General features: G+C 37.9%; 1 protein-coding gene and 1 long non-coding RNA gene across 2 annotated transcripts; both read right to left on the bottom strand.

Moving 5' to 3' along the window:
* Positions 1–962: 962 nt before the first annotated feature.
* Positions 963–3,404, bottom strand: LOC145580286 (uncharacterized). The gene is made up of 2 exons (XR_014099381.1): positions 2,841–3,404; positions 963–1,393 (listed from the first exon to the last, which is right to left on the bottom strand). It is a non-coding gene; the product is annotated as an uncharacterized LOC145580286 (long non-coding RNA).
* A 10,800-nt stretch (positions 3,405–14,204) lies between these two features.
* Positions 14,205–14,582, bottom strand: LOC145630893 (uncharacterized). The gene has a single exon (XM_081683019.1). It carries the CDS (start codon positions 14,580–14,582, stop codon positions 14,205–14,207), a length of 378 nt encoding a protein of 125 aa, XP_081539145.1.
* Between the last annotated feature and the right edge of the window lie 500 nt (positions 14,583–15,082).

Raw genomic sequence — 15,082 nt, forward strand, 5'->3', positions numbered from 1 at the left:
CTGTTAGGTAAAGTAGAGATCCTATCATACCTCGATACATAGGTTGATCAACACAAGTTCCGATTGGATCTTCATCCAATCTAGTTGCTAAGCCCATTGGAGTATCATTGGTCTTAGCATTTTCAAGCTTGTATTTCTTGATCAGTTCCTTGATGTACTTTTGTTGATGGATCATGATTCCTCCTTCGGTTTGCTTGATTTGCAATCCGAGGAAGAAATTTAATTCTTCCATCATACTCATTTCAAACTCTCCACTCATAAGGTCATACTAGTACATAACTAACCTTAAGTAACACCCAAAAGTGTTACATAAAGTGGTAAAAGTGTTATTATAGACAATAGGTAACACTTTAGTGGGTGATACATCCGCCCATGTTATCTAAGGTCTTATGTAACACTTTGGGTAATGTATGCTAACACTTTTAAAAGGGATACTATAAACTCTCTTATGTAACACTTTTTTATATTAATAGTGTCATTTTTAAAGTGTTACCTTTTATTTCTTATGTAACACTTACAAATATTGAGTAACATTTTTCAATCCTATAGTAACACATTATCAGACATTGTATATCACTTTTGTGAACTAATGTAACACCTTATTGATTATTAGGTAACACTTTTCAATTATCTTTAAAATACAGTATCACTATATTAGACATATTTATCACTTTGGGGCAAACTAATGTAACACCTTGTTAATTAATAGGTAGCATTTATTATTATTATTTCCAACTACTACTGATTCTATGATATATTAAAATATTTAACTTTTTTATTTTATTAAATATCTAAAAATAATATAAACATGTACAACAACCATGAAAGTGAAATTAACAAATACAATAAATAATAATTTGAATTGATATAATTTCATACTTTCTTAACAAACTTGGTAAAAATCAATAAACACCCTTTTTTTTTGTTTGGCTAAACATTCTAATAATTTGAAAAAAAAAAAAGAAAGAAAAGTCAACTTCGGTCTTTTGACTGCCGAATTCCAAAACAACCACCAGCATAGTTGCAAACTAATAGTAGTAGTAATACCGGACACCAACAGCTAGCAGCAACAACATATAACAATAGCAACAGATAGCAGTATAGCAGTAGTAAGTCCAGTAAATGCAATAACAGCGATAGCAATCAGCGATAATAGTGACAGCATCAGAAGCCGCATTAGTTACAGCAGACAACTCCTTGCTTTAGACAAGGCATCCTTGTTGAGAAGCTCATGTTGTGAGTATTTTAGCTGGATACCAATCAGAATAATATATTGGCTCAAAATAGACGAGGAAATCCATTGTTATTTTACAATGCCAATAGTCCCATAGAACCCTTGCTGAAATCCTACTTCTTTTCACACCTTATTTTGTCATACCATTCAATCTCCCTACTAGAAGAAAAAAAAATTAAAAAAATTAAAAAAAAATTACTACAAAAAAAAAATTACTACACTAAATTACTCAATGGAGGCAATAGAGTATTAAAAAATTTATTTAGCTTATTTGATGACAATTCGATATATGCGTAAATGACAAAGGAGATCACAACCTATGTCTCAAACATAAGAACTTGATCATGAATACAATGCAAATGAGAACTAAGAGTAGACTTTAATATACTTTCAACAAGTTACATGCATTTAGGAAGGTTTCATGGCATCATAAGAGCCATGCTAATGTCAAAAATAGCCATGGCATTCGGCCCGTACCTAATATCACATTGTCAGGCTACAAATGATTAAATTATGCAATCCTTATTATCTATAGTAATAATAGAACCAAATCCATATCCAATCCTAACTAAAGACATAACTTTACTAAACTACCTGCATCCAATCACACAGTCTATGTCACTTCAAATAATGTATTCCAGGAAGGCCACATTCAATTAACACCCTAATCTGAAAGATGAAGTCTTCAGTTTCTTAAAATGATTATTAGGCAGACACGCAAACATAAAAAAAATGAGTAGGTATAACAATTTAAACTAAAACTTGTTGGATATGAAGTGTCTAAATATATTAGTCATAGACTGGGCATTTTTAGCTCAAGAAGGCACATATACATCTCCAATCCTGTTTACTAAACAAATTGCATTTTGTTTAAAAGAAATAAATCACAGTGCTAAGCTTTTATACCTATGATAAATATCAAATTATAATTTCAACAATTAAATTACCAAGACCAAAAGCACACAAGCAAGAGCATGATTCATGCATGTAGTTCAGCTTCCAGGAAACGGTGTCCATAAAAATACTTCTCATTTTGGAAAATAATGGACAGACTACAAGTCTAATAATCCTTCATCATGTGGCTACAATATCTATATGACACACAAGAAATTCAACTTAATATTATGCCAATTAAAGTTGGTTATCCAGAAAACATACACAATTTGATTGTAGTGCCCAAATCTAGTTCAATTCGAGAAACATACTACAATTACCACTTAATCTACGTTGAGAAGTTTCTAATCATTCTAGTTAGGTGACGGGATTTAAAGTGCTAAAATTTCATTTATTATAAAACCCATTAGAAAAATTAAAATGGAGCTAATAATAAAAAAACTCAAACTACTAACTAAGATTGAAAGTTATTGGAAATTATTTCAGCTCTTTAATTAGCTAATTAAATCGAATTAGCTTGAATGCAAATCAAAATGAATTTATCACAAAGTATAACTTATACTTTGAATTTAGTGTACTTAAACGTACCACTACAACTCCAATTAGTAATAAAAAATTCACCATCAAACAATAAGATTCGAAAAAATCAGCAGAACAAAATCCAACTAAAAATTACAAATATCCCAAAACAAACATAAGAAAGACATCAAACCTCTATAAGCATCACCATTACCGCCTCGACGTCGTCGTCGCAACCACCAGGGACAATCAATAACTTCTGTAGTGCTGTTTAAATGGAGTATGAGTAGTGAGAAGAAAATTTGAGAAGAAAATTTGAGAAGAGAATTATCAATTTGTCACATCGCACACCTTGAAAACAGTAATCCATTCGAATCTACTCATATATATAGATCAATTCTCTAAAACTAAGATGAAACCCTAACTAGATCCTTCTTTTTACCAAGATTTTTAAGAAGTTTGACAAAGATTTAAGCAAAAAATGAACCATGACGTTGCTTTTCTCGACCTCCGTTTGTACCCTCGATATCTGCCATTAGAACGGTGGCCAAAACCCTACGCAGCGGCCTACTCCCACTAATATAGTAGAAACCCTTGACATACATCAGGCGCCCTTGCACTGGTGGCCGGCAGCCAGTTACAATTAACGAGGAAGAAAGAGGAGGGGCGGCGACTTGGCGTAACCTTGAACGGCATGGAGAGGAGAACGAGGGAGAGCTTTAGAGGGAACAACATTGTACAAGTATTAAGGAGGTTAGAGAGTGATCCGAAGTTTTTTTTTTTTTAAGTGTAATAAAAATAAGGTAACACATCATAAATTCTTAATGTTACCATAAAATTTTACCTAAATAAAAAGTGTTACTTTGTATTGTTACTTATGTTAAAAGTGTTACATTAAGTGTTACATTCTAAAAAAATGTTACCAAAGTGCTACTTATTTATCTAACAATTTTTCAATTCATAAAGTGTTACCAACACGTGTTACGTAAACTCAATTATGTACTAGTTTCAGCAAAATACTTGCACAAAGATTCGTTAGTTGCACCAAATAAAATATCATCTACATAAATCTGTACAACTAGGATATCAGTTCCATTTGACTTCAAAAACAAATTTTTATCAATTTTGCCTCGTTTAAAATCATTTTTCAAAAGGAACTTTGAAAACCTTTCATACCATGCTTTAGGAGCTTGCTTCAACCCATAAAGAGCTTTGTCAAGCTTATAGACATGGTTTGGGAACTCCTGACTTTCAAATCCAGGAGGTTGTTCCACATAGACTTCTTTATTTAGAAATCCATTTAAAAATACACATTTAACATCCATCTGAAACAACGTGAATCCCATATAAGCAGCGAAAGCAACAAGTAAACGAATAGCCTCTAACCTGGCCACTGGAGCAAATGTTTCTTCATAGTCTATTCCTTCTTGCTGATTGAAACCTTGTACAACAAGTCTTGCTTTATTTCTGACAATAATACCATGCTCATCCAACTTGTTCCTAAACACCCACTTTAAGCCTATAGTCTTCTTATTCCTGGGTCTAGGTTCCAGATGCCAAACTTTATTCTTTCAAACTCATTTAGTTCAGCTTGCATAGCATTAATCCAGTCTGCGTCAAATAAAGCTTCAACAAAGTTCTTAGGTTCCATAGAAGAAAGGAATGCATAGAATGCACAGAAGTTTCTAAGCTGAGATCTAGCTTGAGTTCCTTTTGAGATATCACTCATAATTGCATCTACAGGATGAGACTTCTGATATTTCCATCGCTTAGGTGTAAAGTCCTTGACTGGATACAATCTTTCCTGATCATTGTTGACTGGTTCTTCTGTAGGAACTCGTTCTTGAGTCTCAGTTGGAACTTCTACAGGATCTCCCTCATTCTAATTTAGATTATGTTCTTGAGGGGGAGTTCCTGGTGCATTCTCCATTTCTTGACCTTCATTTGCTTCAGGATTCGTTTGCTCTGCAACTTCAACTTGCTGCTTCTGCAATGATGTTGATTCTTCATCTGGATCTGTCTTGCGTACAAGTCCAATTTTAAAATCATCATCACAATCCTGTACATCATTCAATTGTTCAGTTTCATCAAATATAATATGTACAGATTCCTCAACACACATTGTCCTTTTGTTATAAACTCTATATGCTTTACTATTAGAGGCATATCCTAAGAATACAGCCTCATCACTACGTTCATCAAACTTTCCTAGATTCCTTTTACCATTGTTATGAACAAAACATTTACAACCAAAAGATCTAAAGTAAGAAATATTAGGCCTTCTCCCTTTGATCAGCTCATAAGGAGTTTTGTTGGTGATGGCTCTAAGTGATACTCTATTCAGAATATAACATGCTGTATTCACTGCTTCTGCCCAGAAGTTCCTAGGCAGACAACTTGAGATCAGCATTGTTCTAGCCATGTCTTCAAGGCTTCTGTTCTTGCGTTCCACCACTCCATTTTGTTGTGGAGTTCTTAGGGCATAGAAGTTGTGGTCCATTCCGTGCTCAGTGCAAAAGTCATCAAATTCTGAATTTTCAAATTCAGTTCCATGGTCTGATCTGAGGTGAATCAATGGATTACCTGTTCTTCTCTGTTCTTTCTTTACAAAAGCTACAAATTCATCTAACGTTTCATCTTTACTAACAAGAAAGAAAACCCAAGTAAACCTTGAAAAATCATCAACAATAACCATACATATCTCTTACCACTTCTGCTTTGGATTCTCATAGGACCACATAGATCCATATGAATGAGTTCCAAAGGTCATTTGGTACTTACCATCTTCTTGGACTTAAAAGAAATTCGAGTTTGTTTACCTCTAACACAAGCATCACACACTTTATCATACAAAAACTTAATGCAAGGAAGTCCTTCTACTAGTTCCTTAGATCTCAATTTATCAAGTAAAGTAAAGCTTGCATGGCCAAATCTCTTGTGCCATAATAGAGGATCATCCTCAATGAAACTAAGACATGTTAGACTGTTGTTAGGAACCTCGTTAAGATCCACAACATATGTGTTCCCTTTACGAGTTCCTTCTAAAATAATGTTCCCAGTTTCATTGTGAATGATTCTACACTTATTGGAAGTAAAGCTTACAGAGTTACCTTTATCACAAAATTGTGAGATACTTAACAAGTTGTGCTTGAGACCCTCGACCAAAAATACATTATCAATAGCATGGGAACTTGACCTTCCTACTTTGCCAATCGCAACTATATCTCCTGTCATGTTATTACCAAAGGTCACAGTTCCCCCATAGTAGGCATCTAGTGAGAGAAATCTAGATTTGTCTCCAGTCATGTGCTTAGAACAACCACTGTCGAGGTACCAATTGTTGTTCCCCCTCACTGGAATCTGCATAAGAAATCAAACGTTAGTTCCAGGAACCCAGGTTTCCTGGGGTTCCTGTGTAACAGCAGCAGGTTCAACATTCTTCTTGATCCAAATCTGTTCTACATGATTTTCGTTTTCTATGTACTCTTTTATTTCATAGGACACTTAACCTGTTTGTGTCCAGTTTTGCCACAGAAATAACAAACAATACTACTAGGCAGGTCAACATACTTCCTTTCCTTTTGGAACTTCTTTTTGAAACCCAAACCTTCTGTTCTCTTGGTTTGGGCTTTAGTGATCCAATCTGGAACTCTGTAGTCTATAGGTTGTTTACCTTTCCTGGATTTCTCAAGTTCCCCCTCAAGTCTTGCCCTATCCGCTTTTATATCTTCCAAATCAGATTTTAGTTTTTCGAAATTCGGATATTGAGCAATTGGAGGAACTTCAGAATCAGGAGTTTCAAGACAGAGTTTCATCAAGGATAGTTCCACATTTAACATTATATTATCATGTTTCAACCTGTCTATAGTTTCTTTCAAATAATTATTTTCATCAAACAGATTAAAGAATCTATATTGAATATCAAATTTCATATTATCGACCCACTCACTGTTTTCTTTATAAGTTACCAAAGCTTCATCACTTTGTTGTTTAGCTCTGTGCAATTCTTTCAATTCTTCTTGAATTTCTAAAACAGCAAATATTAAGTTTTCTTTAGAGAAATGTCTAAGTTCTTTTTGAGAAAACCATACCTCAGATTCTAGTTCCTTCAGTTTTGCCTTTTCATCAGTTTTTGTCATCAAGCATAGATGTGCAGTTTCTTCTGACGGTTGATCTTCCTCTTCCTCTGAATTTGAATTTCCCCAAGAAGCTAGCATGGCTTTCTTCACATTGTCCTTGGTGAAGTAAGGCTTATAGACTCTTGACTCTTTGGATTGCTCCTTGCCCTTTGTCTTTACTTTCTCACCGTCTGGTGGAGGACAATCTTTGATGAAGTGATCTTTAGACCCACATTTGAAACAAGTTGTGTTTCTGGAACTTGCATACTTCTTGTTCCTATCAAACTTCTTGTAGTTCATTATCCTTTTGAACTTTTTAACTAGAATTGCCATTTCTTCCTCATCAGCTTCCGATTCCTCTGAGTCTTGAGCCTTAAGAGCAAGACTCTTGTTCTTAGAACTTTCAGAGTTGGAACTCAGGTGAAGTTCATGAGTCATCAATGATCCAGCTAGTTGTTCCATGTTAAACTTCGTGAAGTCCTTGGCTTCTTGCATGGCAGTAACCTTGGATCTCCATCGTTCATCTTATGGTAGGCTCCTTAAGATCTTCCTAGCATGTTCATCAATAGGAATGTGTCTTCCAAGGGAGTTCAATTCATTAATAATATCATTGAACCTAGTAAACATTTCCTCTATAGATTCCTTTTATTGCATTTCAAACCTTTCATATCTAGACATCAATAAATCATTTTTAGAACGTTTTACCTCATTGGTACCTTCATGAGTTACCTCTAGTAGATCCCAAATCTGTTTAGCAGACTTGCATCCCATGATACGATTATGTTCATGAGGTCCAAGTCCACTGTGCAAATACTTTATAGCTAAAGCATTTAATTCAAGTTTCTGATAATCTTTCTTATCATAATCAGAAATAAGTTTAGGAACTACCTCGTTCTTGTCATTGGTTGCAGTTATTTCAAAATCACCAGTTTCAATAACACGCCAAACCTGGTAATTTTCAGCCTTGATAAAGATCTCCATCCTGTTCTTCCAGTAGGTGTAAAACTTACCATTGAACATGGGTGGACGTTGGGTGGAATACCCTTCTTCAAGTTTCTCCTTGTAATTCATCTCTCCAGGAACTTACTCAGCAAAGTTATCTGCTTACACGTGAGAACCTTGCTCTGATACCAATTGTTAGTTGAGACGATTAATACAAGAAGTGGGGTGAATTGTATCGAGTTCCTAATGACTACTTTTTGCGGATTAATAAACAATGCATATAGGAACTTGCTAGCACACACATATTTTACGAGGAAACCTTCCAGGGCCCAACTGGAAGTAAAATCTCGACCCTGCCTTAGGGATTTCAAACACACAAACTTCATTATAATAGGGCAAACACCAAGTTACAACCTATTAGACACGGACATTTAGTTTCACAAGATCCTCATTGGACTTGCTACTTGATAGGACTCTATCCTACCCAACCTAAGCACCACACTCAGATTCACTCGTACCACCAAAGTACTACACGTACTGCCAAAGTACAAAACTCTCAGCCTCACCAAGAAGCTTACAAAACTGTGTGTAAAATAAACAATAAACTCACCCAGATAACCCAACCCAATACAAGTGTACGACACCTAGTATGATAGGTAAGCAATGCACGAAATCCGAAACTAATATGACAAGTTAGAAGCTTGGTAAACTTACTCAATTATAGCCCAATGATTTCTTCAAGCATAAACTCACAAAAACCTAAAACCATATTGCTCTCTACCATTTATACAAGTAACACTCATATAGAAAGTAGGTTTTCTAAAAGATAAATAAGTTGACTTAACTTATCTTTAAAATACGGTTTTATGTAAATCAAGTGAATAAAATCTTTTCCGGAAAATAAAGATAAAAAGATAATTTGTTAAAAAGAATTATCTTTTTAACAACCCGATTTAAAGGAAATAAAACTTTTTAGAAAATCTTTTCCTAAAATCTATCTTTTATTACTTTCCGTATTATTTTATTTACCAAGCCAACTTGTCACGCCTCTAATAAATTTCGTGCAATAACCTACTTAACATATTAACAATAATCTAGAAGATAAAAACCTTAACTAAAATAATTGCTGCGCCGCGCCTTTGTTCACGTAGATTACTTGAGCTCCAAGCTTATTAAGTTCCTCCAAAGAACTTAAGCTTGTTGTCTTCAAGTTCCTGTTAGGGAACATTCCTGTTAGGGAACTCAGTTCTTGTTAGAGAACTATTTCTTGTTAGAGAACTCTTCTTCTAATTTGTTTAACTTCTTTGATAAAGATCTCTTTATGTCTTCTTAGTTCCAGCTACTTCTTCCATCACCATGATCAACTTCACCTAAACTAATCAAACACTTGAAAACCTTTATTAGTCGAGTTTGCTTTAGTTTAAGTTCCTCATCATCAAAACCTTTATGCTTCAACATCCCTGTACTTCTTATGCTTCTTATAGAGTCTGTTATGTTCCTTATAGATCTTGTTATACTCCATGCTGTATTCCCTTTTGAATTTGTCATGTTTCTTGTAGATACTTCAAGGTCGTTGAGGTCTCATCAATTGCTTAGTTCTTCCTCTATCTTGGGTCGCATTAGATCGCGAGCCTCTTTTAAGGGTTCAGAGGATGTCCCTGCTCCAGCTAATGTGAAGCCTCTAAGGAGTGCTCCTCCTCCACCCCCTCCTCGTACCAATTTTAAGAGGAAGCTTGAGATTCCTGCTGACGTTGATGTTGTTAACTCTTCTTATGATTCTCTGGCCCCCCATGTGAGTAATTTGCTCTTCCCAGCCTTCAAGGAGCGCCAATCCTCGCAGACTTTCGCTGACCTTTCTCAAGAGGCTGCCGCGCAGTCTTTCTTGGTATAGTATACCCCTAAATAAAAGAATCGGCAAAACAATTTTGAGTGTCCCTTTGTGTCCCCTAACCTTGTTGTGTGCTTTTGCAGAGCTTTCAGTCGTCCTTGGTGTGTTGAGCAAGGTGTCAGAGTTCACTCAGGCTTATGATGTTATGAAGAAGGAGAGTGATGCTCTTGTTGATAAGTATAAGGCTGCCACTGACGCTTTGAAGACTGAAATGACCAAGTACAAGCAGTGCCTTGCAGATTGGGATGGGCTGAAGAATACTCTGAAGGAAGCTGCAAACGACTCTCTTGATGCAGCTAGTTATTATTTTGGAAAGGCACGCTTGGAGATGATGGAGGATTATCAGCAAGGGAAGCATGGGACGTGGGATTATGCTTCTGAGAAGTCTGCCTTTGAGAAAACTTTTCCTGCAGGGATGCTGGTACATTGCTGTTAGGTTATGCTGATGAAGATGTTGACTCCCCCATGAACGAGGATGTCAAGGATGGTGCTGAGGATTCCAAGTCCGCTGCTGAAGAGAAGGTCCCTACTGATAACACTAGGGAGAATTAGTTTCAATGGTGTTGTGTCACCTGTTAGTTCTGAACAATATTTAAATTTCCTTGAAGAATGTTTGTTTTTACTGCCCTAGTGCAGTTGGCTATTTTATTTTGTTTTTGTGCTGCCTTGTTGCAGTTGGATGATTTGCTCATTTTGTTACTTTTCGCAACTAAGTAATCTTACTTCTTTTGCTATGTTGTGCTTGTGTTTCTTATTGTATCACAATTGTATTACAGTTGTAGTACAGATGTAATATTTCTTACATGTATGTGCTGCTAGTGTTTTCCTGCTTTGTGGGGATAATTGATTTGCTCCTTGCAGGGATAGATAGTCGTTGTCTTTTTGTGCTTTGTTGTACTTTGTATGGCAGTGTAGCTGTTTTTCCTTGCAAAATAGAATTGGGTGAGGGGTGGCCGTGGGTTTCCCCAACGGCCCTCCGATGCCAAAGTCAGTACTCGTAGTGAATATAAATTGAATTGGCAAAGTTTAGGTGAAGAAGAATACATGTCGTGCTGCCTTTGGCCGTTGGAGATTTTTGTTTTTTTTTTGTTTTTCTTCGTTTTTTTTTGTTGCTTTTTTGTTTTATTTTTTGTATTTTGTATTTTTGGAAAAAGAAAACGAAATTGAAATGATAACTACGTACCTTTGTTCTTCAGAAATGATAGAGTTTTAAATGTGATGCGTTCCAACTTCTTTGTACCATTTTTCCTTCTCCGCTCATGAGTCTGTAGGCTCCGTTGCCTACTACCTTGATGATTTCGTATGGTCTTCCCAGTTGGGCGCTAGCTCTCCTACATTTACTTCTCTGGTATTTTCGTACACCTTTTTGAGGACCCAATCTCCTAATTTGAAAACTTTCGCTCTGACATTCTTGTTGAAGGACCTTGCTACTTCTGTAGGCTGCCATCCTCATTCTTGCGTCTTCCCTTAATTCCTCTACCGTGTCTAGGTTGTGCATTAGTTCAACTTGGTTCCTTTCTTCTGTCATCAACCCGTACCTTGCTGTGGGGACTTCTACTTCTGTTGGGATTACTTCTTCGCATCCGTACACTAATGAAAAGGGGGTGTGACCTATGGTGCCTTTTGGAGTTGTTTTGTCTGCCCACAATATGTTGGGTATTTCATCTGCCCATTTCCCTTTTGCTCCTTCTAACCTTTTCTTCATGTTTCTTATTAGGACCTTATTGCTTGACTCTGCTTTTCCATTTGCTTGTGGGTATCTTGGTGTAGACATGATGAGGGAAATATTTCATTCTTTACAGAACTTTGTGGTTTTGTTGTTGATGAACTGGGACCCGTTGTCTGTAATGATCTCTGCTGGTACTCCAAATCTGCTTAGGATGTTCCTTTTGATAAATGAGATGACGTGCTTATCCTTGATTTCCTTGTAGGCTTCTGCTTTGAACCATTTTGAGAAGTAATCCGTCATTGCTAAGAAGTACCCTCTCTGTCTTGATGATGGAGGTAACTTTACTATCTCCATTCCCAACTTCATGAATGGCCAAGGTGTCAATGTTAGGTGCAACTCTTCAGATGGCATATGTGTTAAAGGTGCGTGTTTCTGGCATGCTAAGCACTTCTTGGAAAATTCTGCGGCGTCCTTTCTCATGCTAGGCCAGTAGTATCCCATCCTGAGTGCTCTGTTGGCCAGGTTTCTACCTCCTGAATGATTTCCACATTCACCACTGTGTAGGGACTGTAAGACCTGTTGCTCTTCTTCACTTTCTAAGCATCGTAAGAAGGGACCTGCTACAGACTTTTTGAAGAGTATGTTGTTGATTAGGCAATACTTTGAGGCCTTTAGGGCAAGTGCTTGGGTTGCCACTTTCCCTGCTGGTAATGTTTTGTCCAGGAGGTAGTCCTTGAGAGGTTTCGTCCAGCTGCTTTCTTCCTCCCCTGTAGGGTCTTTTTGGATTTCGTGGACATTCATAGTTGACTCCTTTTCTATAGCTGAAGAGAGTACGTGTACTAGGGGGATGGCTCCAAATTCTTCAGGGCTAATATTTGACCCCAAGTTTGCCATGGCGTCTGCTTCAGTGTTTAAGTTTCTGAGTACTTGGTCTATCTTGAACTCCTTAAATTCCTTAATGAGCTTTCTAGTGACTTCTAGGTAGGCTATCATCCTGGCATCCTTTGCTGTGTATTCCCCATTGATTTGATTTACCATGAGTAAGGAATCTGAGATTACCTCTAGATGTTGTATCTTCATATATCTTGCGACAGTTAACCCTGTGATTAGTGCTTCGTACTCGGCCTCATTGTTGGTGGCCTTGAAGTTACACCTTGTTGCTCGTGCTATTTTGTCTCCCTGTGGTGATGTTAGTACCACTCCCAAGCCTACACCGCGTATGTTTGCTGCGCCATCTGTATGGAGTGTCCATTTCTGTGTAGCCTTTGGCTCCTGTAAGGCCAATACCTCTTTCTGTGCTTCTTCCTCAAGGGTTGGGCTGAAGTCTGCTACAAAGTCTGCCAGAGCTTGTGACTTGATTGCGGTTCTGGGCTCATATTGTATATCGTACCTGCTCAGATGTAGGGCCCATTTCTCCATCCTCCCTGACATTTCTGGCTTTCTCATGATGGCCTTGATGGGGTAGTTGGTTCGTACTCGTATATAATGGCTTTCAAAGTATGGGCGTAGCTTTATTGAAGCAGTAACTAAAGCTAAAATGATTTTTTCTAAGGATGCGTACCTCGTTTCCGCACTGAGTAAGGTTTTGCTTACGTAGTAGATTGGGAATTGCTCTTTGTCTTCTTCTCTGGTGAGGACTGCGCTGATCGTCCCTTCAGATACCGCGAGGTACAATTGGAGTGGCTCCCCTTCTTTAGGTTTAGAGAGTATCAATGGGTTGGCTAAGTATTCCTTTAACTTCTAAAATGCTTCGTCGTGCTCTTGTTCCCATTTGAATTCCTTATTCTTCTTCAGGACTTCATAGAAGGCTCTGTTCTTGACTGAAGATTTCGAGATGAACCTGTTCAGTGCTGCAATTTTCCTTGTTAAGCTTTGTACCTCCTTCTTTAACTTTGGTCGTTCCAGATCCAGTATGGCTTTGACTTGGTCTAGGCTGGCTTCAATTCCTCTTTGCGTTACCATGTATCGTAGGAACTTTCCTGACTGAACTCCGAATGTGCACTTTGTAGGATTTAACTTCATGACGTACTGCTTCAAGACGACGAAGGCTTCTCTAAGGTCTTTGACATGATCGGCTGCCTTCTTGAATTTCACTACCATGCCGTCTATGTAGACCTCCATTGTGTTCCCGATCTGTTCCTCAAACATCTTGTTCACCAACCTTTGGTATGTCGCTCCTGCGTTCTTCAATCCAAAAGGCATTACCCTGTAGCAGTAGATTCCCTGACTAGTGATGAAAGCGGTTTTTTCCTAGTCATCTTTGTGCATTAGGATTTGATTGTACCCACTGTATGCGTCCATGAAGGATAGCAGCTCGTGCCCTACTGTTGCGTCTACCATGGCGTCTATGTGAGGTAATGAGAACGGATCCTTTGGGCAGGCCTTGTTGATATCTGTGAAGTCAATACAGATTCGCCATTTTCCGTTCTTCTTTTTAACAACCACTACGTTAGCAAGCCATTCTGGGTACTTTACTTCTCTAATTTTTCCTGTCTTCAACAGGTTTTGGATTTCCTCATTGAGGACCTTGTTCCTTTCTGGTGCAAATTTTCTTCCCTTCTGCTTTACTAGCGTATGCATTGGGTCTACGTTCATTTTGTGGGTGATCACATCTAGGGGGATGGCCTTCATGTCTTCGTGAGTCCAAGCGAATGCATCTTTTTCTTCCTCTAAGAATTCATAAATTTGCTGACGAAGTTCTGAATTCAATTCTGACCCTATTCTGACCTTCTGATCTGGGTGGTTGGGGTTTAGCTGGACTTCTGTGGCTTCTTGTTCTTCTGCTATACTCATCTTCTCTTGGCCCAGCTGACCCTCTGATTGCTATACTGAACCCTTCTCTGCAGATGTTGCTTTTAGGGCGATCTTGTAACATTCCTTAGCTTCCTTAAGGTCCCCTTTGATTTCCTGAATGCCCCATCTGGTAGGGAACTTAAAACCTTAATGATACGTGGAGAGGATGGCTCTTATCTCATGTATCCATGGTCTGCCTAGAATAATATTGTATGATGATAGAGTGTCGATCACTAGGAACTTGACTTGTAAATTGACCCCTTTTGCATAGGTGGCTAATGTGATCTCACCACTTGTCTTCTTGGTTTCCCCACTGAATCCTACTAGCATTGTTGACTTGTTGATGATGTTCTTTTCATCGATGTTCATGTGTTTCAAGGTATCAAGCATGATGATGTTTGCAGAGCTTCCATTGTCAACAAGGATTCGCTTGATCATACAGTTTCCAACTGGGAGCGAAATTACTAAGCCGTCATGATGGTCTTCCACTGCATCGCTCTCTTCGAACATGATGGGGATCTCCATTTTTTACCTTTCACTTCTGTCGGACTGATCCTTATTGCTTTATTTCGCATGCCGCTTCGCTACTGAGTATGTTAGGCCGCCTGATATGAAGCAGATGGTTATGAAGCAAATGGTTATGACAATTGGAGGAGGAGGTGGGGGGCCACCTTGTCTGGACTCTTTTTCCCTTCCTGAGGCTTTGGATCTGTCTAATAGGAGTTCTTTAAGATATCCTTTTTTCAACAGGTAGGCAACCTCCTTTCTGAGTGCAATGCATTCATCGATTGTATAGCCAATATCTGAATGGAAGTAGCACCATTTTGATGGATCCTTTTTCTCTCCAAGCCTGTCACTCTTTCTAGGCCACTACACGGTATCTCCCATCTTATTTAGGGTCCTAATTACTCCTGAAGGGTTAACATTGAAACAGTATTTGTGCAATTTAGGTGGGAGTTCAGGATCTTCCCTCCAATCTGAGAATTCTTCCTCGACAACATTGACTAATCCTTCATCAAAGTGGG

This window comes from Chenopodium album, chromosome 1 (assembly GCF_948465745.1).
Source record: "Chenopodium album chromosome 1, dcCheAlbu1.1, whole genome shotgun sequence".
NCBI classification, from domain to species: Eukaryota; Viridiplantae; Streptophyta; class Magnoliopsida; order Caryophyllales; family Amaranthaceae; genus Chenopodium; species Chenopodium album.

What these genes read in the sequence shown, in the direction of transcription:
- LOC145630893 (XM_081683019.1), bottom strand. Translation starts at nt 14,582, where the DNA reads ATGGAGATCCCCATCATGTTCGAAGAGAGCGATGCAGTGGAAGACCAT.